This window comes from Emydura macquarii, unplaced genomic scaffold, assembly GCF_026122565.2.
Source record: "Emydura macquarii macquarii isolate MOO-44397 ecotype Brisbane River unplaced genomic scaffold, CSIRO-AGI_Emac_v2 contig_2897, whole genome shotgun sequence".
Classification (NCBI taxonomy): Eukaryota; Metazoa; Chordata; order Testudines; family Chelidae; genus Emydura; species Emydura macquarii.
Window position 1 is genome coordinate 46,020,101 of NW_027133034.1, and position 24,094 is coordinate 46,044,194.

Genomic DNA, 24,094 nt, shown 5'->3' on the forward strand with positions numbered 1-24,094 from the left:
AGAAACGGATCCCCCGCTGCGATGGGATTTCCCCCGCCCCGGCCTGAGCGGGCGACTGGTAGAGACAGCAGCGGCGAGTCCGGTGACGCACCACAGCCCCCAGCGGCACGAGCGCGGGGCTGGCGGAGTGCTGGGTGGGGGAGGGGACCCGTGTAACACGGGCGGCGGCGCCTGCGGGTGTCTGGCTGGGTGGCCTCGCAGCAGAGCAACAGCGGGCGGGGGGAGGAGCGGGGGGCACCAGCACCAAACTGCCCGCGGACCGCGCTTTGAGTCGTGGTTCCGGCGGCTTCTTTTCTTCTTCCCTTGGGCGGCCGGGGCGGGTGATGCGGCTGGCTGCGGGACACGCCCGCCCCCGGGGGCGGGGCTCGGGAGGACAAGTGTTATTCCCGGGCACCTCCCTCCGCGCCCCGCCCCATTCCAGGCCGGAACGCTTCTCCCGCGGCCCGGCCGGACGGGTTAGCAGCGGCACCAAGTGGGGCTATTTCCGGGAGTTCGCCGCGGGGGAGCGAGCGCGAGCTGAGCGTGGTGGTGGTTGCAGGTCAGCACCGTGGCCGTGCGCCTCCCCGACACCGGCCGCTGCGCTGCGCCGCTGCGCTGCGCTGCGGTCGGAGCCCCGGGTGCGGGTGGCCTGGGAGAGGGGGTCGCACGGGCGGCGGGAGCGGTCCCCCGGCTCCCCTCGCAGCGGAAGGGCTTGAGCGGAGCCGGGCACCCTCCAGTCCCGCACACAAGCCCCCGGGCCAGTAGCCTCAGCTCCGCCTCTCCCCAGGGCCCTGAGTAACGCGGCGTCCAGACCGGCCTCGCCTCCCGCCCCCGTGGCCTCCATTAGCTCTTTAGGAAAGTTAATTTACTTTAAAAAAACCCTGATCGCCATTGATTTCAAAACTAAGGTGTCAAAATAAACGCCTGGAACATGTTCCCCGGGGGCTGCGTTGTTCAGCCTTTGTTCATTTTCTCCGTCGCTCAGGCGCTCCGCCGTGCACAGTGCGAAGCTCTGCTGCCTAGTTTAATGTGATTTAAAAAAACAAACAGACCAACTGTCGGTAATGCACATCAGTACTGAGGGACCTACTTTTGACACAAGTAATTCGGCATCTTAAATCACACAGTTTTAGTGTCAAAAACGGAGACGGATATATTGCATTAGTTCCAATGTCCTGTGGCACTTAATTAGACACAATTTATCAAAATACCTTTGCTCATAAGGATGTAATCGTTGTACTTAACAGTATCATAAGCAAGGAAGCTTGGACAGAGAGACATGGATGACGAGCCCGAAAGAACCAAACGCTGGGAAGGGGGTTATGAAAGAACATGGTAAGCTTTGTTTTATGAATGATTTTCTTTTAAGAGATTACATATAAATTACATTAAACGTTCTAACAAATTGTTTCTTGTAGGGAGATTCTCAAAGAGGATGAATCTGGATCACTGAAAGCAACCATAGAGGACATTCTTTTTAAGGCTAAGAGAAAAAGGTAAGACGTTAGTTCAGAGCACGCTTTGGGAAAAGCTCATCTCTGGTGTAACTATGGTGAAATCAAAGGAATTACATAGAGATTAAAATTGTTCACTTCAAGTAGATTAAACACACTGCAATCTTTATAAGCAAACATACTTTGTCTTTTTGTCTCCTTTTATGCCTTAGATTCAGCCTCCCCTTCTATAGTTCCATCTACTAAACGGTGTCAGAAAGAATAATTTGAGATTTCTCCTCAACCTGCTCTTCTCTAAGGGCATTGATACTGGATAGTTCACATCTCTGCTCTGAAAGAGGTTGAGTCCTAAACTCATATTCTATATGTGGCAGTGCAGTGTGCTGCAGCTAGACCACTGAATGTAAATAGCAGAATCCATTTTTGTATGCCCTCTAACAAAATATTGATATACAGCTTATTTTAATCTGTTCATTATTGGATTGGCTGGATATTTATCTAGTGCTGTGTTATTTGCACCCAATGATTAATTGATTTTGTTTAAAATTCTGTGTCTAAAAACATGCTAGACAAAGGTTAGTTTTCATTCACAGTTTGATGTTAGGACATAAAACCACAAACTTTCAAATATATTATGTTTGTAGAAATACTTCAGAGTGGCCAAGAAGTTCAAAACATAAACAATTCCAATAAACTTGATAAGACTCACTGGATTTTTTTTTTTTACTGAGCCTCCTTCCTCCACAGTTTTTCATAACCTGGGTTGGATGCTAATTTATAACCTAATCTTTCATCCCTTTTAAGAGCATTGATGTTAATGGTAATTTTGCATGTGATGTAACTGTAGGATTAGCTTTAGTTATTGTTGCTGTTTTAGAATCCCATGCTATAGTCTTCGCTTAAATTCTTCATTATTTTTAACAGAATCTTTGAACACCATGGGCAAGTTAGACTTGGAATGGTATGTTTATATATTCTTCTTGACTGTTATATCTAGTTTTGTTGTGTTTGAGACAGGGTGGATAGATTTAAATCAAGGAGATTTAAAACCACCAAGATAAAATCATTAATTTAAATCAAGTTTTCCACTGATACGTCTTCACATATTTCTTAAACAATGGTGCAAATCGGATCACTAAAACATATTAATTTACAGCTCCATATAGCATTTTACAACAGCTAGGAGGGTATACTTTGTGTAATTTTGTTAGATAACTTGATTTTTATTAATTTAGGAAATAGTACATAATACTTATTACTTGTGTCAAGCTGCAGATGCAGCAGCAGTACATCAGGAATGGTAAGAACTAAATTGCACACACAAACACAATAGAACTTACGTTTTATTAAAATAAATCTTAAATGTTACATCAGTGTTTCACATTTGCAATTGCAGCAGTCTCCTGAGTTCCCAACTGATGGCTGTCCTTAAACTTTTTTTTTAATTTTCAAATTTTATTAATTCTTAACAGACAAGTCATCACAACACTAAGTGTACACTGTCCTTAAAACTAAAACAACTAGCTCTCATCTTCCCCACTCCCACTGTCACTTTTATTCATAGACTGAAACAGAAATACGAGTTTTCCTGCTTTTTCAACTCTCAGTCGATTTTTTAGCTTTGAGTGAATAATACCAAATGATGAAAATATTCTCTCTGTGCCTGCAGAGGAAGCTACTGCTGTGAAAAGTTGTCTTAGCAACTGAAGGAACTATGTTTCAAGGTGCCTGGCTAATGATTTCCACAAATTCAGAGGAGTGACTTTGTTCAAAACATCATCAGTAGCAAACATGTACAGTTTAAATGGTCCCGCTCCAGCCCTGAAATTTATTATGACTGGTGTAAATGAGGAGTGATTTTGAGATGCCCATGTCATGGCAGCAGCATCTTCTTCAGAAGTTAGGCATCTACCTTTATATCTGGGATCGAGAATGTTCGCAAAAAAATGAGGTGGAGTTAGTGCTTGATCCATTCACTTCTTTATTGCCTGCAGTTTAACTTTCTGGTGAGGTATTTCTTTCTTCAATGTCTCTTGAAGTGCCTTCCAAATTTCGACAGCATCAGCAATGCAGCAACAATTTCTCTGAAGTTTGTTTAAGGCTATGGATATAGGCTTCAATTTACTGAGCATAGTCTGTACATTCCTCTTTAATCCAATGTTATATACTTTGGATGAGATACTTCCATCTATTTTATCATGATTTTCTTCACAAAGTTTTATGAGAATAGGCCAGTTCTTAATAAATTGTTCAAAACAATCAACCAGAGAATTCCATCGAACATCCTGAGGAAGAATTAGTTTGGATCCTCTTTCTCTCTTCAGTGAATCTGAAGCAAAAGGGTTATTATGAAAGTATTTTGCGACTTCAAAACTTTTTCTTTTATTCCTGGAGAAGACGTACTTAAGCCTTTTGGCTAAAAGATGCATTAAGTGGACACTGCAGCCATATGTTATTAAGGAGCGTCCTTCCATTTCTTCTTCTAAGTATCTTCTCATCTTTGCCACATTTGCAGCATTGTCTTTGACAAAACTGTGCATGTGACAGTTGAATTTTGTTCACAGTTTATTACAGCTTTTACTGCCACTTCTTTTAAATATTCTGTTGTGTGGGCATTTCCTGATGTATCTATTGTTTCTGAAAGATATGCAACCCCATCTATTGTCTCACAGGCACATATTCCTGGATCATTGTGTACATTTCTCCACCCATCAAGGCTTAAACTGGGAAATTTCCCCTCAATATTTCTTGCACACTGATCAAGTTCCTTCTCATACACTGTATCTAGTAACCTTCCACCAATGTCTGCTGTACCAGGTGGAGTGTAGCCTGGTCGTAAGGACTCAACCATATCAATGAAGTGTTTATTGTTAACAATGCGAAAGGGAGAATTTGTGGCATAAATGAACCGAGCAATCTTTTCATCTATGGTGTCTTACTGGTATTTGCTGGTCCTTACTACAAACCCATCCATGGTGGTGGTTTTATTGGATGATTGAAATCTTTTGCTTGCTACTAATACTTTGTTGTCTGAAATACATTTAGTTGCAGCACTGCTGCTAAAAGTACCAACGGATGACTCTGAAGTTGTTGCAGATAGACAGTCACAGTCAAAGTCTCTTATGCTTAAATGGAATCCTGAAACAAAATTTTAAAATGATTTTGAATAGTCATTCTTCTCAGTTCTTCTCACTCTGTTATTCAGTTAATCATTTACATTTTTTTCAGCAAGGATGCAGATCCGATTCCAAATTACCAAAAAAGCTAAGACTGACTGCACTTTGAGTGCACTTAATTTTGGAGTAAGCCCCATAGAACTCACTGGCACTTCTATTTTTTTGAGAAAACAAGTATAGGATGGGGTTCCCTTGGAAAAGCTGAGTTATGCTGAAATAAAATAGGGAATAGACTTATGGTATCACCATTATGGTGTGTGGCCATGATGTTCCAAAATAAGGGGCATGTATTATGTAATATAAAATAAGAAAATGACACCAAATGGCAACTGGCAACTCTAGATTTCTCTTACTGCAGCTTTCTGAACCATATACTTGGGTGATAGATTCTAAACCTAGTTAGCTAATCCTTATGGCTTGTTTAATTAGTTAAGCTAAACTTTTTTACTAGCAACATCCAACATAGCAAACAGCTTGGGAATTTACTTGTTAAATCACACTTATACAAAAAGGCATAGAGAGAGTCTTGAAGAACGATGCATTGCAAAGTGAATTATTTAAGTGACTAACCAGTTGGTCCACATTGTTCTTCAGACATATCCACATCACTTTCTCCCAATAAGCACTTTTCATTATGATGTTTCATTCTTACAGCTAGGCCCTGCACCTCCTTCTTGCACTGCTTACACTTGACACATTTTCCTTTTTTACCCAGGGAAGGAATTTCTTCAAACTATTCCCAGATAGAGTCTCTCTTGCGCTCAGAAAGCCATGAAAGCTTTTCTGTGGCAAAAGTGGGGGGAATATAGGAAGCTGTGTGTGTACGGAATAATGTCTTCCCTTTTTCTTTCCAGTCCACTCTACTGTTCCTTTCTACTCTGCCTCTGTCCTTTGTTTCTCTGTCTTTAAGACAGTGTCTTAACTAACTCCTCTGCCTTGCTTGACCCGGCTCCACCACCACATAAGCACAGAACAATAACAATCCTGTCCAGCCAGTGTCTTTCTTTGCACATGTGACTTTAGTCTGCTGAGAAACAGAAACTGAAAGCCCCAAACTTTCAAGAAGCAAGAGCTGGTAGTTAGGCTGGACAGACTAGAGCCATTCATTCATTTTTGAGACTATAAGTGTACGTTTAGCATGTTTGTGATGAGATTTTATTGTAACTGTTACCTTTTAAACAAGAGAGAAATTTAGTCTTTTATTGATGGTTTTAAAAAATATAAAAAAACCTGATTTAAATTTAAAAAAAAATCTGATTTTTTTTATTTAAAAAAAAAAGAAGTCATTGATTTTTATCCACTCTGGTCTAGATTACTTGTAATGAAGTGGTTTGCCCACATCAGATAATATAGTGGCACCAAATCTAAGCGCTTGTCTTCACTTACCTTGGAGATTTGGTGGCAGTCGACCAGAGTTACGCAAACTATGCAAAAAACTTGTGTAACTCCCGTCAACTGTGCTTCTGTTCTGCACACCGTCTTCACTGCACTGCGCCAACGGGAACTGCATTCCCGTTGACGCAGCGCTACACCACTTGAGAAGGTGGTCTTAATAAGTTGATTTCTGGATCGACTGAGCGGGTCTTCACTGACCGCTCAGTCGATCCAGATAAGTCAATCTGACGGCAGCGAATTTGCCGCCGTCAGTGAAGACGTAGCCTGAGAAATCTTTTACTGACTTGTTGTGCGTGAGTTTGAGGGTTTCTTTTGTCCAACAGACGCATTTTTTTTATTTTTCATGAGTTGGTGTGTGGTATACTAAATATTGGTAGTGTCTGATATTTCGGAGACTTGGGTTCTGTTTTCTTTGGTAGGATCTGCTTTGTGATACAATCAAATCACACAACCTTTTGGGGTCTCAGTTTCATAACATGTAAAATGGGCATAATGGTATTTGCTTAATTCAAACCAGTTGTGGGAACTGATTGATTTGTAAAAAACGCTGACTTCCTCAGATGAGTGACGATATAAATGCAAAATATTATTATTCCATAATCCGTCTTTTGAGAGAGGATGAGAACAATGGTTATTTATCAGGAGAAGATTTCTGCTTACTTTGTAAAGGGAGGATGGAGAGGAACTTAACCTCTTTAGTCAGCAGCAATCAGAGAATCCTTAAAGGGCCATTATGCTGTTCTGTACTCTAAATTTTGCCAGTGTGACAAAGGAGGCTATATATATTTTCTATTTAATTTACTTGAAATAAAAAGCAGTTATTTTGAATTACTGTTTTATAAATGTGTGTTTAATGTGAGTTCCAAAAGTTGATCTTTGTTTCTAACCAAGAACTTGTGGAATTAATATCCTTACTGATTATGTTTCAGATGCGTCACCTTTATGTGGTGGTTGATGGATCAAGAACTATGGAGGACCAAGATTTAAAACCTAACAGACTTACTTGTACTTTAAAGGTATTTATTTTATCAAAAGTATATTAACCTACTTTTGTTGTGATGTCTGCAGATCATGTCCATCTGGCCTTGGATAAGATGGCAACTACCTTTGACTAATATTTATGTTTATGCTCCCATCTGTCTCTTTCCTCTTTATCTGTTGTTTGTCTTGCATGTTTTCTAAACTCTAAATCAGTGGTTCCCAGACTTCTCACTAAGGTGACCCACCAACCGCATTTGGTCTTTTTTTTGTGAACCACCATTACATATATGCACCCTCTGCCTTGGTACTGCAACCCCAGTGCGGGGATTAGGAGGTGAAGGGCTTGTTTGGAAAGTGAGTCCACCCTGTACTCATCCCATAGTGGCAGCTCCTATCCAGTAGATTCCCCTCAAGATGTTGTGACTTGGCTTATGGGGTCACAACATCTCTCACTCAAATTTGGCCTTACAGCCCCTCCATGGTGACCAAATTTGAGTGGGTGGCGCTGCAGCCTCATATACCAGGTCTCAGTGCCTGGAGTGGTGAGCTAGGCTCAGCCCTATGGGAGAAGAGCCGCTGCTGTGGGGTGAGTATGGGGTAGGCTTGCTCTCCAACCCCATTTCATTGGGCTGAGAGAAGTGTATGTTTGCATAAACTAGGGCACAGTGGTGGGTTAATCCAGCCCTGGTTGTGGCAATCTGTCTAGACCATTCCTGCAATCCACTGGCTGGTTGCGACCATTTGTTTGGGAAACACTGTTTCAAACTCTCTGCTCTGTGGGGTAAAGTTTATCTGTGTGTTTTGTTTTGTACAGTACCTAGTATAATTGGGGCTGTTTGGCATCATTAGGTAACTGCTAAAGTAGTACTAATAATTAGGTTAGGGGGACTGTGGAGAGGCTTAAACAACAGGAAGTGCCATACAAAGAATGTGGGAGTTGGCAGACTGGGGGGTATCACCCATAACATGTGGTGGAAAGAGAACAAATACACTTTGCTTGCATTTCTTAAAAATACATTTTAATTTTTTGTATTGAAAATTTGCTTCATGGGTCCTGATTGAGTCTGTGATAGTGACTCAAGCTAATTTAGATAGGTATGTCTAACTACAGAGGACTGAACTTTATGGAGATAAGATGTTGCCCTGACAATAGTAAGCATTAAAATTATGTTTTTAAGTATGTGTATCATTCTGATTTCCTATACAAATAAAACATTGTGCTGTACTTATGGCAACAATTTTAGCTAACATAAGAAAAACTTTCACATTTTGCTGAAACACAAACTCTATTTTCCTCTTTACTCTGTAATATCTTCCATTTCTTTAAAAGTATAGATTATGCAGAGTCCTTGGTATGAACTAGGGGAAAATGCTTTGTTTAAACTTCATTTAAGTTTAAGTAATTGTCAATATTTCTTTATGCAAATGTTGATCAAAATAACTCTAATCTTCCATGTGTTAATCAAAATTCTGCTTTGTTTTGGTTAGTGAATTTGAGTCATACGGAAGGTGGAATAAATTCGGCTGAATATGACTTAGTCCCTGATTTATTCCTGCACACATTTACACGTGTTTAACTTTATGGACATGAGTAATGCTATTGACTTCAGTGGGTGTATTCGTGCTTAAAGTTAAGCGTGTGTGTGCAACTGTTTGCAGGATTGGGACCTTAGTTTTTGCTAATAAGATTATCAATCACAGAAAATAACTCAATCATTATCACTCATCTGTATTAGAGTAGAATTTCAACTGTTGTCTTGGTTCTAACTAATGCTGTTAGATTTATCTTAAATTTGCTGGAGAAATAACACTAGTATAGTTATAATGTGCTAAATGTAATTGAGATTTTTTTAGAGTTTCTGAAAGGTACTGTACATACCATGGTTTGTGTATGTGGGGCCGTGGGTCGGATGGGGGTGTTTAAAGGACCTAAATGGTTTTGTAGGTCCTATCAACTTAACGGATATGAAATGACTGATATGTTATTTATTTTAATACTTGGAACATTTTTTTTATAGTTATTGGAATATTTCGTTGAAGAATACTTTGACCAAAATCCTATTAGTCAGGTATGTACACCTGTGCTGGAAACCATACTCCTTGTTACCAGTTAAGCAGTTGTCTGAAAACAAAGTTTAAAGAACTATTTAGAAGTTTTATTTTAATTTTAAATAAGCACTTTTAAACAGATTATTTTAAATTAGTAGTAAAGTATTTTCCTCTTTCTCCCCCAATTTTATGAAATTTTTATTTTTCCACTAAATGTTGAGGATGAGAATTCAATTGAATATTGATTTACAGTCTTCTGAAGTACAAATGCTAACACAATTAGGATTTGCAATTGCATTCTAAATGCCAGAAAGAGGATGTAAAGAGACATTTTAGTCCTTAGGGGCTAGAGGAACCAATGGAGTGAAGAATTTAGAATATATTTTCATCTTGTTAGAAAGGGAGTTGTGCTAGAAATTTTCTGTATCTCAAGGTGAGAGCTGGTCTTAAGTTATTGTGCTTTCAAAGAAAATCAGCAGAAATATATGTGGGTAGTCCAAAAAGATATATTAAACAATATATGGGGCATACTAAGAATGTAGATCAAGTTAATAACTCACTAATAGAACTATTTCTTGCAGATTGGTATAATTGTAACTAAGAGTAAAAGAGCTGAAAAGCTGACAGAACTTTCAGGTAGGAGAGAAGTATCCTTTTGTATTAGAGAAGCGTTGTTGTCATTCTAACTGTTGCACTCTAAAGCCCTGATCTTGCAACTTGTTTCATACAGGCAGACACTACTGAAGTCAGTAGAGCTCCAGAAAGATGTTAGAGGTCCATCTTAGTGGATCTAATTGAAGGATTGTAGCCTGTTTTGAGATAAGTTCCTGATTGGTTAGTCCAGGGAATCTACTTATACCTAGGAATATAAATATACGTATCTTTAAGAACAAAAATAGAATTTCAGTATTGATTTTCCTTTGGTAACTTTGTGCATGTACTTTGTTTTGAGTGCCAAAACAGGTTTTTCTATTGTCTCCCATTTCTGCTCTCTTTTTTTTTTTCTCTAGCACCAGCTTCCTCTTTTATATGCATTTTCATGACTTGGTATGAGAGCCTTCTTCGTAGGAGCTCTTCCTGTTTGAAACAGCCTTCTCGTATTTCTGTCTCATTAATCTTTCAGATATAATAAATATAAAAACATACCTTTTGTCTGATACTGGTTATTTTCTTTCTCTCCCTGTTTTCTAATTTAACTTTGTAATTGTAAAAACAACGAGAGTTCTGTGGCACTTTAAAGACTAACAAATTTAATATTTGCAGACATAAGCTTTCGAGAGACTTCAGCTCTCTTCTTCAGATGCAGTAATACAGAAAATGGAGGCCTTGTGCTTTAGTGGATGAGACATGAAGCTCATAATCTTGATTTCTAATGTTAGTTCTACCACTAACTAACTGTGTGGCTTCTGTCAAGTCATTTAACCTCTCCTTGTCTTTTTGGCCATCTGTAAAATTGGGATAACTATTACCTCACTTAGGTGCTTTGAGAGTTATTTAATGTTTGTACAATGCTTTGAGGATTTAAAAGACAATGTAAGTACTAAATAGTATTGCTATATCACAAATTGTTTTAATAGTTCACACTAGGATTTTTTCAGTTTATATATTTCATACTGTAACAGTATAATTTTTTTTAAATGTTACAATTATATACATTTTTCTGTTATCTTACCATTTCAGGTGAGGTTTTTTTTTTTAACCTATAGGGAACCCAAGAAAGCATATAACTGCTCTGAAGAAAGCTGTAGATCTAACCTGCCATGGAGAACCATCTCTCTATAACTCTTTAAATTTGGCCATGCAGACTTTAAAGTTAGTATATGTAGGTTATTACAGATTTTACTCTTTTTGGAACAATAGAAACTGATAAAATGCTGATTGTAAGCTTTTTGTGGCAGGGACTGTATTTGTGTTGGGAATAATGCCTTGCACAGTGCTGCACTGATCCCTCCAAGATGCCTAAGGTGTAACTGGAATACAGATAACTAACTTCTGCTTTGTAAAATGCACAGTCAACATAGTTGTTATTCGAAAATAAAAAAGTATTTATTATTCCCAGACAAAACTTGTTTAAGCTGTTTAGATGGGAGTATGTAATTATTATTGGGAGAAATTGGAAACATTATTTAATATTAGTAAGAAGTTGAGAACTTTTGATTTCTGCCTCCCTAAGAGCACAAATGATTTATCAAAATATATAAACAAAACATAACAATTGCTGCCAAAATTATCACTTTGAATATTTGTATATAGGATTTCATTCTTTTCTTTGAACCAGGTAGGCATGACCACAGCTGTTACATACAAAGGGCTGAAAAGTGCAGATTTTAACTCTTAATTGCAAAGTATTAAAGCAAAGAACATATTAAAATTTGTTTTCTGCATAGTTAGTGGTTCAACTCCTCAGATATGAACAGGCTTTTCATGGTGCACTCCAAAGCTGTAAAGTGAAATGGAAAAGTGGTTTAAGTAATGGTCTGTAGGAATGGCTTTTATGAACTTGACTATGAGGTGAGGACAAATGGAACCTGGGATTATTGTAACAAAAAGAGCAGTTGATGAATTCATTTTTAATTATGACAGTGTCTGTGATATTACAGCAAAGACAACGAGAGTTCTGTGGCACTTTAAAGACTAACACATTTAATGTTTGCAGACATAAGCTTTCGAGAGACTTAGCTCTCTCCTTCAGATGCAGTAATACAGAAAATAGGTAACACAGAGGTATCTTATAGGTATCCAGGTGCATTGAGAACAATGGGGGAGGTGGAGTCTGGTACTTAAGACCTGATGACAACCATTGAGTAGGAAGTGAGAATGGGTGAGCAAAGTAATTTACCTTCGGTAGTGAGAGAGCCATTCTAAGTCTCTGTTTAAACCCAGTCTGAATGCATCAAGTTTGCAGATCATTTCTAATTCAGCAGTTTCTCTTTGAAATCTGTTTTTGGAGTTTTTCACCAGCAACCATACACCCTACAAAAAATCCTACCCAGGGACCTATCCCTGCAACAAACCCCGTTGTCAGCTCTGCCAACACATCGTCTCTAATGACATCATCACTGGTCCTAACCACATCAATCACACCATAAGGGGCTCATTCACCTGCATATCCACTAATGTTATATATGCCATCATGTGCCAGCAATGCCCCTCTGCCATGTACATTGGCCAAACTGGACTATCACTACGCACAAGGATAAATGGACACAAATCAGACATAAAAAATAATAACATCCATAAACCAGTGGGAGAACACTTTAATTCCCCAGGGCATTCTGTCTCTGACCTGAAAGTTGCTGTACTTCTCCAAAAAAAATCCAAAAACAGACTTCAAAGAGAAACTGCTGAATTAGAAATGATCTGCAAACTTGACACATTCAAACTGGGTTTAAACAGAGACTTGGAATGTCTGTCTCACTACCGAAGGTAAATTACTTTGCACACCCATTCTCACCTCTTACTCAATGGTCGTCATCAGGTCTTAAGTACCGGACTCCACCTCCCCCATTGTTCTCAATGCACCTGGATACCTATAAGATACCTCTGTGTTACCTATTTTCTGTATTACTGCATCTGAAGAAGAGAGCTAAGTCTCTCGAAAGCTTATGCTGCAAATATTAAATGTGTTAGTCTTTAAAATGCCACAGAACTCTCATTGTCTTTGCTGTATACAGACTAACATGGCTACCCTTCTGGAACTATTCTACATGGAAGGCACTGTGAAATTACAGTAGTGTCGAAAAGCCCCATTCAGGATGCAAGCCCCATTTTGCTGAATATTTTAGAAACTAGCTGAAGACAACATAGTCTCTGTCCTAGAAAGCTTGACATCTAAAGGATACAATAACAGATGAAGGTTTGGAAATAGGGATGTAATAGACAGGTAAATGAATAGGATGATGAAACATCCCACAATTTTGTTAGTTTCCTGTTTATTTTAAACTATTTCTTTTTAATTTGGCTGTAGAGAGAGGGTCTGGGGGAATAGCAGAGGTGGGGTTTAGTTAAAGGTATGAGAAAAGGAAGGAAGGGGAAGAGGAACAGTCACAGCTTATCACCGGTTTAGGCATGCTCATCTGGCTAGGTTTTGTATGTTTCACATCAAAGATGGGTTTTAAAATAGTAGTTTTCTAGATTTTTGCTGGGAGGGAGGAGGCATGGGTAAAGAAGTGGCTTGAGAGAAAAAAACAGATGTTTGAGGGAGAATCTGACTGGTGAGTGAGAGAGGCCAGGAACAATGACAGAGCAAAGGTGGATGTTGTAATAAACTACTAGACCAGCTAGTTAGAGTGGGTCTGAGTTGTTGGGCCTTAAAGGGAAAGACGACAAGCTTGTGTCTCATTCAGTGGTAATTTTTCCTATAGGAAGTTTTAAAAAAAGGAAAGAAAAAAGAAAGCATTTGCTTTATTCTGATATATGGATGTGAGAGAGAGAGAAAGACACTGGAAACCTTGAGGACCTGCTGTCCATGAAAGATGTCAGAGATTTGTGCCTCTGAATTGACCACAGAATCAAGTTAAAAAACAATGTTGAGAGATTATTTGTTGTGATATTAGATTGAAGTTAATTTTTTCCTGAAGGACTGTTGTGGGATAACTTCAAGAACTACAACAAGCCATCAACTGAGAGTAAGTTAGATGTCAGAAAAGTATGACCTTATTGTGGGAGCAGTTCTGAGGGATTTACAGCATCCTTTGGTGTTTGTGGTCATTAGCCGTGTTTTCTTTTCTTCTGAGTTTTGTACATCTTAGTCCTAGGAAATGTTATTCTTGGAGATTCTTAAAAACCCACAGCATCAAACTTCAACATACATGTGTGTGATTGTTATATTCTTAGTTTATAGCTAATATAAATATACCTCTTTTTGCCTTCTGTAGGCACATGCCAGGACATACAAGCAGAGAAGTTTTGATTATCTTTAGCAGTCTGACAACGTGTGATCCATCTAATATCTATGATCTAATTAAGGTATAGAAGTGAAGTCTTAAGCACTACTTAAAAAAAAACCCACCAAAAACCTCCAAGAAAACAGTTGTTACAAAGTCATTTTTGTTATTACATTTTCAATTAAAATTTTGTACCTTTTACAAGTTTTCAGTTCTGTTGATGCATTTGGGTGGTTTTTGTTTTTCCATGTGAAGTGTTTAAAGGCAGTTAAGATCAGAGTATCTGTCATCGGCCTATCTGCTGAAGTTCGAGTTTGTACTGTACTTGCCCGAGAAACGGGAGGTAAGTATATAGACTGAATCTGAACATATGTCAGTAATACTCATTTAAGTCTGAAAGTAAAGTAACTGATTTGTCAATTTTTAAAAATAAATTCTGATGTTTAAAGCTGCTGCATTTCTTTTTATCATACTATTGCGTTGGGAGACTATTTCATAATTGCTCCCTCAGTTTCAAGAAGTCAGACAAATTCAGTAAATTCAATATGTAACTATTGTTGCTGGTTTGGAAGAGAGATGATTAAAGAAACAAGGATACTTAAACTTTAAAAAAAGTCTGTAGGAAAACTATATCATATAGAAGTTAATAAACATATATTGTCATTAATGACAACAATGGTTACTTGGAAAAAAATTGCATTGTATAAGTTAATGTGGTGAGGGAAAGATGGGCTCTCATTATCTAACTTTTTAGAGGTATACAGAGTCATTGTTGAATGTTAATTTTTTTTAATGAATGTCGTAACTATAGGTAACATAGCCCATATATTTTGCACTATTAGCATTATACAGTTTTGCCAGAACTGTTTTCAAGTTTTGCCTAAACTTGATTTTCAAGTTCTTTTTTCTTATTGATGGTTCTGATCTCAGTAAAACTAGCCATCTGTTATTTGAACAGGTATTATGATTATGGTGTTTACCTATTCTTAATAAATGAGGGAGCGGAGAGTCATGCATTTTCTTTTTCTATGGTAGGAACATACCATGTAATTTTAGATGAAAGCCATTATAAGGAACTGCTGATGCATCATATAAGCCCTCCACCTGCCAGTTCAAGTTCTGAATGCTCCCTTATTCGAATGGGTAGGATCTTGTTTTATTAAATTTTAAGTGCAAAATTTAAGTATTTTTTTGGTGTAACATCCTCTTTTTTGTGTCTTCTGTGTCAAACAATAATAATATGAACAAAAACTGTTTGAAATATGCAAAATATATTGATGCATAGTTTTTATTTTAATTTTTCAGTTTTAGCAAACTGGATTTTAAAATATTTAATAATATACCTATACACCATACAGCTATTTAAATTAAATATTGAGAATTAAAACAAAAAGACAAATAACTCAACTTTCAGTGGGTAGTAACTAACTTACACAATATTTTTGTGCAGTATGGAAAAATACCTTATGTAAAATATGACTATGATACATCTAAGAAACATGCCCCTCCATTTGTATTTCTGTTTACCATCTTATGATGACTGCCTTCTGAATGTCTTGGCCGTAAAACCCATGAGCCTTTTAAATTCAAGCTAGTATTGCTATGTGATTAACAGATGATGCATGTACTAGGAGAAGTCTTGTCAGCTTGTTCCTTTTTAACAAATCGAAAGAGCTCCTTTGCTTCTTATACCTGATGGAGAAAGAATTCTGAAAGAGTGAAAGCCTGAAGCTAACCCTAAGTAGCAGCACAAAAACAATGTTCTGCTGCTGTGCTACTGTGCAGGCTTGTTCCCCATTTTAATACAACTCTCTTTTCATTCGTCAAGTGAATAAATACATAAAATAGACCTTGATTGAGGTGATCTATAAAAATGATTACCAGAGGAAGACTGGGAGCTGCCTAGGACTTCCAGAAAATATTGTGTTGTATTAACCATCACACTTCACTCAGAGGGATCATGCCTCTGATGTCTGATCATTAAATTCTTTCATTTCCCAATTGAACCATAGTTCACATTCATACACTGCTCTTTATCCTTCCCTACTATCTCACCTAATTTTCTCTGTAATTGTTTGCCAAAAAATTTGAGTTTCAGTCAGTTTCACTCCAAGTGAAAAGAAAAGATATTGTTGGAAAAAGGAGATGCAATGCAGGATTTGGAGATAGAAATAGGAAGATAACATTCATAATGGGTTAGGAAAAGGTGTATTGACTTCTGTAATACCATGAAATATTCTAAACATTAACCCCTAACTTTTTAATTTCTCTTCTCAAATAGGAAATTGAAAAGTCACTTACATGTTTATTGTATGTTACTAATTCATATAGTGATGGAATATTTTTCTTGTTTCCTAAGGTTTTCCTCAGCATACCATTGCATTTCTCTCTGATCAGGATGCTAAACCATCATTTAGCATGGCGTAAGTAAAATATGGTTAGTTTGCGACATTATTAGAATTAGATAAACTTAGAAAATGCTGTATTTGCACTGAAAGGTACAAAACATAAAAATGGATAGGCAGCTGGTGTGCTGTGACCACTGCTTATGACGTTGCTCATAATGAGAGACAAGGTGGATGAGATAATATCTTTTATTGGACCAAATTCTTTTGGTAAGAGAGACAAGCTTTTGAGCTTATACAAAGGTCTTCTTCAGGTAACTGCATACAACTGTTCATAATAGTCTCATTTTATCTTGTTTTCCTAACATCTGTTTGTATCCAGCTGTTGTCTCTTATCTTATACTTAGATTTTAAGATCTTTAGGGACAGTGATCATTTTTTGGTTGTGTCTGTACAGTGCCTAGTACAGTGGGGCCCTGATCCCTGACTGGTTCCCTTAGGAGCCACTGCAATACATACAGTTTTTAATATACTGTAACAAATATTATAAATCAGCATCCATAAACATGGTATACCTGGAACTGACTGAGTCTTCCATTCATTTCACTGCTAATGTGTAGTGAAATTGAACAGGGTTTTAAAACAAAGGCCTGATAGTTTGATTAGCATTCAAGGACGATAGAGGATTCTTTTACGTTTCAGAAGGAAACCGTGTATTATGAATAAAAATTAAAGATATACATCTTAAAGTCCATGCCGGAGTTCCTCTGTGTGAGGAAAAATTATAAATATAGTATAGTGGATGCCTTTTATAAAGTCACTTTCTAGAGGTAAAAAAGATTTCAGTTGTGGGGGGGAAATTTAATCTTTTTTTTTTTTTCCCTGTTATTGAGGGAAAGCGTGGTACTAGCTTCTGAGTCAAAAGCAGGTGGTTAAATCAAGCATAAATTTCCTTTCTTAGGAAAATTCTTTAGACCATTTAGATCCAGATCACATTTCAAAAAGCTTATTGCACTCCTCATGACATTTCCCTGTTCTTGGGTGTAGTTGAGACACAGGGTTAGAAACTCCATTAGTAGTGGAAATTGAGCAGTTAGGTAATACTTAATAAATTTCTGAGATGTCTAAAATTGTGTTTTGTTCTGGATATTTTGCTACCTATGAAATTGGAAGGTTAATTCCAGGACTTAATTGAAGACCCTGGTAAAGTGTTGGTGTTTTGTCAGAACACTTCATTAAATGACCATGTCATTTAAGCAGATGTGTGGTTACTAATGAACTTTCTGGTTGATTTGCAACTTCACATCACACCACTGTAACAAACTCTATGCTAGTTCTCCAGTTCTGTCCAGCAGTTTCAGATTTGTCCAAGAGATTTCAACAGTGTTGATTTCTTCTCTTCCCGCCCTATCCCCAGGCACTTGGAAAACAACAGTGATCCAGGTCTTACGCTGGGTGGATATTTCTGTCCCCAGTGTAGAGCCAAATACTGTGAACTACCTGTGGAATGCAAAATCTGTGGTGAGTACTTCCCCAAAAATAAAAGGAATATTGACTGGGTGATGACACAAGGGGGGGAAAAACAGGGATGATGTCATGGTAGGGGTCTACTGTAGACCACCAAATCAAGATGTGGAGGTGGATGAAGCATTTCTAGAACAAATAGAAATATCCAAAATATAAGACCTGGTAGGAATGGGGGACTTTAATTACCCAGGCATCTGTTGAAAAAGCAATATTGCAAAACACAAAATGTTGAATAAATTCTTATAATATATTGAGGACAACATTTTGTTTCGAAGATGGAGGAAGTAAACGGGAACAGCCATTTTAGACTTGCTTCTATCAGGGAAGAATTGATCGCAAATCGAAAGATTGATGGAAATGTGGATGAAAGTGATCACGAAATGATAAATTTTATGATTCTAAGGAATGGGAGGCATGAAAGCAGCTGAATAAGAATTTAGACAAATTCAGATAACTGGTAGGTAAGGTCCTATGAGAAGAAAATCTAAGGGATAAAAGAGTCAGGAGAACTGACAGTTTCTCAGAGACAATATTGAAGGCATACCAGCAAACTATCCTGATGCGATGGAAAGATAGAAAGGATAGTAAGAAGCTGCTTTGGCTGCACCTGAAAATCAAAAAGGAATCCTACAAAAAATGGAAACATGGACAAATTGCTAAGGATGAACACAAAAGAATAACACAAGGACAAAATCCGAAAGACTAAGGCACAAAATGAGTTGCACCTAGCAAGAGACCATAAAAGGCAATAAGAAGAGGTTTTATAAATACATTAGGAACAAGAGAAAGACAAAGAAAAATGTAAATCCTTTACCTAGCAGGGAGGGAGAGTGAATAATGGACTACATCAAGAAGGCTGAGGTGTTTATTTCTTCAGTTTTCACTGAAAAGGTAAATTGTGACTAGATACTTAGCACAATTAATATTAATAACAAAGAGGAAGGCATACAAGCCAAAATAGGGAAAGAACTGGTTAAAGAATATTTAAATGTATTCATACAGTAGAACCTCAAAGTTACGAACGCCAGAGTTACGAACTGACTGGTCAACCACATACACAGACCTCATTTGGAACCGGAAGTATGCAATCAGGCAGCAGCAGAGATAGACAGAGAGGCACAAAAAGCAAATATAGTACAGTACTCTGTTAAATGTAAACTATTTTTTTTTAAAAGGGAAAGTTTAAAAAAAAAAAAAGATTTGACAAGGTAAGGAAACTGTTTCCGTGCTTAATTAATTTAAATTAAGAGGGTTAAAAGCAACATAGTAAAACTTCAAAGCTGTATTAAGTCAATGTTCAGTTGTAAACTTTTGAAAGAACAACCATAACATTTTGTTCAGAGTTACAAATATTTCAGAGTTAGGAACAACCTCCATTTCTGAAGTGTTCATAACTCTGAGGTTCTACTGTATTGGCATTGCCTGATGAAATGCACCCTAGGATACGTAAGGAATTATCTGGAACAATCTCACAACCATTAGTAATTATCTTTGAGAACTTGTAGATGAATTCTGGAGAAGGGCAAAAAAGGGGACCCAGGGAATTATAGACCAGTCAGCTTAACTTCGATACCTGGAAAAATACTGGAATAAATTTTTAAATAATCAATTTTTAAGCACCCTAGAGAATAACAGGTTTATTAGTAAAAAGCCAGTGTGGATTTGCCAAGAATAAATGCCTGCCCAACCTAATTTCCTTCTTTGACAAGGGTACTGGCCTAGTGGATGGGGAGAGGAAAAGGGTAGACATGATTTATCTTTCTTTTAGTAAGGCTTTTGACACGGTCCCACATGACATTCTCATAAGCAAAGTAGGGAAATGTGGTCTAGATGAAATTACTATAAGGTGGATGCATAACCTAGTTGAAAGACCTTACTCAAAGAGTTATCACTGGTTCAGTGTCAAACTGGGAGGACATATCTAGTGGGATCTGGCAGGGTTGTGTTCTGGGACCAGTTCTATTCAATATTTTCATTAATGACTTGGATAATGGAGTGAAGGGTATGCTTAGAAAATGTGTGGATGACACCAAATAAGGAGAAGTTGCTTACACTTTGAAAAACAGGATTAGAATTCAAAATGACCTTGACAAATTGAAGAATTTTGGTTTGAAATCGCACTTGTCTTCACTGAATTTCATCATGTTGAAGTACTACACTTATTCATAAAAAATCAAATGACCAACTACAAAATGGGGAATAACTGGCTAGGCGATAGTACTGCTGAAAAGGATCTGGGGGTTATAATGGATCACAAATTGAATATGAGTCATTAATGTGATGCCGTTGCAAAAAATGCGAATCTAGTTCTGGAGTGTATGAACAGAAGTCTTATATGTAAGATACGGGAGGTAATTGTCCTGTCTATTTGGTGTTTATGAGACCTCAGTTGGAGTATGGTATCCAGTTCCGGGAACCACACCTTAAGAAAGATATTAACAAATTGCAGAGGGTCTAGTGGAGAGTAACAAAAATGATAAAAGGGTTAGAAAATCTGACCTATGAGGAAAGGTTACAAAAACTGGTCATGTCTAATTCTGAGGAAGAAAGACTCGGCGGGTGAGGGGAGTGTGTGGAACCTGTTAAGTCTACAGATATGTTAAGGGATGTTACAAGGAGGATGGTGATCAATTGTTCTCCATGTCCACGAAAAGTAGGACAAGAAGTAATGGCTTAAACTGCAGCAAGGGAGGTTTACGTTAGATATTAGGAAGAACTAGCTATCCTTATAGTTAGAGGAGTACTGGAACAGGCTTCCAAGGGAGTTTGTCGAATCCCTGTTGAAGGTTTTTAAGAACAGGTTAGACAAAATAAGTGTTAGGTATGATTTAGGTATATTTGATCATGCCTTAGTGTAGGGTATTGGATTAGATGACCGCTCAAGGTCCTTCCAGTTCTACATTTCTATGATTTTACGATTCTTTACATGCAATGGTAAGAAACAAACAACAAACAAACCCCTAAACTATCAGGATGTGGAAAAATTCAATTGTGCCTGCTGCAGAATTTGTTCTTACTTCTTTATTCTATATCCTTGGGTATCAAATAAGTTCAAGAGGTTCTCAGGGCTGCAGTGTAGAAAGCAATACCATATGTTAATAACAGACTGTTGTATGTCATAGGCCTGATGCTGAATTCCTTGTGTGTTCGAAACTTTCATTGATGTCAGTGGCAATTTTGGTTGAACCAAAATTTGATCAGGCACCATTTCTTTTGTATTCCAATATCTTTTATATTCACTAGATTTGAACACATATCAAAGGGATTCCTTTAGTTATATAGTATAGTGGAATGATCATTTGTGCTGGAGGAAAGGTGTAACTTGCCTTCATTGAAGGACTTGGGCATACTTATATTTTCTTTATAGAATTAAATTAATAATTCACCAACCCTCAAAGAAAATCATAAGTATACTTTTATAAAGATTAAGTAAACCTTTGCAATCAGTAACCTAGATGTAGCAGAATGGAATTGTATAATTCCATTATACATAATTATAATTGGTAATTCTTGAGATTTTTCAATTTTATGCGGACTAAGGCAGAAATTCAGATTGTGAAAATTGATGAGCTCATATAAAATACCGTTTGTTGTTAAAAGGGGAGGTTGTGGGCCAAAGGGTTAATAAACACATGCTTTCTTTTGCTGCTTTCTTCTTTATTCATGAAACCAAATTTTTGGTTTATCTTACAAATAAATGATTTTTTGGGGTCTTTTTATTTTGACATTCCAGGTCTTACATTAGTCTCTGCACCCCATCTGGCTCGATCTTACCATCACCTGTTTCCTTTGGATGTCTTTCAAGAAGTTCCACTGGAACAATATAAAGGAGAACGGTATGTAAATCATGCCTTGTTATAAAGAATCTACTTGGGCCCTTGTAGATTTCATCTTTTGTTTTGAAAGTAAGATAAATTGGCAATGGCTTCTTTACTACTGGTTGAACTAGTGCATGTTCAGTTAAATGGCTGTGATTTGTTCTTTAAATTATAAAAATGAATATCAAATTATTATTGTAGTTTAAAAATCTTTTCTCTTCTTTCAATAAAAATATTGAATTCTGTTTCATAGCTATTGTCAAGGCTGCCAAGGGGAGATTAAAGATCAACATGTAAGTCTGATTATTAAAATGTACTGTAATTTACACCTTTCTTCTTAATGTAATTAATCTTTGTGAAGATCGTCTTGATGACAAAAAACCTCCACAACTGTATGGAGACCATCATGTTGCCTAGACTGAATTCTCAGTCCTTGGTTCTCACTTTTTAGACTGCAAAAGCAGCACACTTGAGGTTAGGGAGTGTCTAGAGACTGTCAGATGTGCTGCTGCCCTCAGTCAAAAAGTTGACAGGGCCAAGAATAAGACCTGTTCCCACCTCTGGGCATAAGAATGGTGGGGTCTTTAAAGAATAGAGTTAAAGCAGAGAAAAATGAGCATTGTCAGACAAGATGCTTATATTTGTAGAGCTCTTCAGTGTAACCTATATTGATTTTTTTTTAAAAATATGTTATCTACAGTTCAATCTACTGAAAAATAAAGTGTCCCTAGGATTTCCAAGTTATTACAATGATGGAATTTTTAAGGGTGAGAATTTGGGCAGTTCTTAGTTTAATAAGAGAAACAATTTATAGTTTATTCAGATTGAATCTAAAGGCTAGATTTAGCTTGAAAGATACTGTCTTTTCATATTGGAAACCTTAATTTTGTAGGGCTCTTAAAATGTAAATATGCAAAATAAAGTTTGTTGTGTACAATACTCCATTGCATTACTGTAATACAATAACAGTGAGATTTGTATTTTAAAATTTAACTAACTTTTTAAAATCTTTTCACTCAGGTTTACATTTGTACGGTCTGCCAGAATGTATTTTGTGTGGAATGTGACTTATTTGTTCATGATTCTCTGCACTGCTGTCCTGGCTGCATTCACAAGCATCCTGCTCCTCCATGTGTATGATACCAGGTGTTTGTAGAGATTTTCCTACATGTTTCATTTCTGCACAAAGAGTCAAATTAGACTTATTCAACCATAGACTTGAGTAAGGCAACTCAAAAACAAGAAGAAATACCTAGATGAATGCAGTAACAATGAAGATTGGCTGGGAGAACATACACAATTTTTTGTTAATGTATAGAATTGGAATATTTTAATTTAAATCTTATTGTTAATGTTTATAAAAATATCTGCATCGTCTGATTTATTTCCCTCACTTGTTTTGAAAGCCTTTGATTTATTCAAGAATCATGATAAATAAATGTGTGTATCTGTAAGCGTGTGGAAAAGCGATAAAAACTGATATGGATGCTAAAACTGTGATTCATGTTCGTTTCATAAGTTGTAAAGAAACTAACACATCTTAAATATATTTTATATACTTAATTAAATGTTTTTCCACCCGTGGGGTGGAATATTTTTAAAATACTTTAGAGAAAAATCTTTTATTATAAGAATTTATCTAAGTATTTTGTGACAAACTAGCAGGATAAACTCTCTACATCATAGAAATGCAGGACTGGAAGGGACCTCAAATGGTCATCTAGTCCATCCCCCATGTTGAGGCAGGGTTAAGTATACCTAGACCATCCCTGACAAATATTTGTCTAACTTATTCTTAAAATCCTCCAAGGGTGGGTATTCCACAACCTTTCTAGGTAATCTGTTTGAGTGCTTAAGTATCCTTAGAGTTAGAAAGTTTTTCCTAATATCCAACTTAAATCTTCTTTGCTGCAAACTCAGCTGATTACTACTTCTCCTACCCTCAGTGGACATGGAGAATAATTGATCACCATCTTACATATGACAACTTTTTACATATTTGAAGAGTGTTATCAGGTCCCCATTCACCGTAGACTACATATGCCCAGTTCTTTCAACCTTTTCTCATAGATCGTGTTTTCTAAACCTGAACTTCTTATCATTTTTTTGTTCTTCGCTGGACTCTTCAATTTGTTCACATTTTTAATTGTGGTGCCCAAAATTGTGCATGGTACTCTAGCTGAGGCCTCACCATTGTCTCCTAGAATGAGACATTTACCTCCATGTCTTACATATGACACTCCTGTTAATACATCCCAGAATGACATTTGCCTTTTTTGCAACAGCATGCATTGTTGACTTGAATTCAATTTGTGGTGGAGTATAACCCCCAATTCTTTTCTTCAGTACTTCTGCCTAGCCAGTTATTCCTCATTTTGTGGTTGAGCATTTGATTTTTCCTTCTTAAGTGCAGTAATTTTCATTTATTGAATTTAATCTTGTTGATTTCAGACTTATTCTCCAATTTATCAAGGTCATTTTAAA

At 37.2% G+C, this 24,094-nt stretch overlaps 1 protein-coding gene across 1 annotated transcript; it reads left to right on the plus strand.

The window, feature by feature from the left end:
- Positions 1-420: 420 nt before the first annotated feature.
- GTF2H2 (general transcription factor IIH subunit 2) lies at positions 421-23,215 on the plus strand. Its single transcript, XM_067568741.1, has 16 exons — positions 421-538; positions 1,227-1,314; positions 1,398-1,475; positions 2,358-2,394; positions 6,934-7,020; positions 9,004-9,054; positions 9,616-9,670; positions 10,741-10,846; positions 13,912-14,002; positions 14,176-14,263; positions 14,956-15,063; positions 16,280-16,343; positions 17,683-17,786; positions 21,526-21,628; positions 21,864-21,903; positions 22,631-23,215. Exons 2-16 carry the CDS (start codon positions 1,259-1,261, stop codon positions 22,748-22,750), a joined length of 1,188 nt encoding a protein of 395 aa, XP_067424842.1. The 5' UTR covers positions 421-538; positions 1,227-1,258; the 3' UTR covers positions 22,751-23,215.
- Positions 23,216-24,094: the final 879 nt, after the last annotated feature.

Excerpts from the sequence above, each read along its gene's own strand:
- GTF2H2 (XM_067568741.1), top strand. The coding sequence starts at position 1,259 with ATGGATGACGAGCCCGAAAGAACCAAACGCTGGGAAGGGGGTTATGAA. Across the intron at positions 15,064-16,279 it reads ATGCTCCCTTATTCGAATGG|GTTTTCCTCAGCATACCATT; the intron begins GTAGGATCTTGT and ends TTGTTTCCTAAG. Across the intron at positions 21,629-21,863 it reads GAACAATATAAAGGAGAACG|CTATTGTCAAGGCTGCCAAG; the intron begins GTATGTAAATCA and ends TCTGTTTCATAG.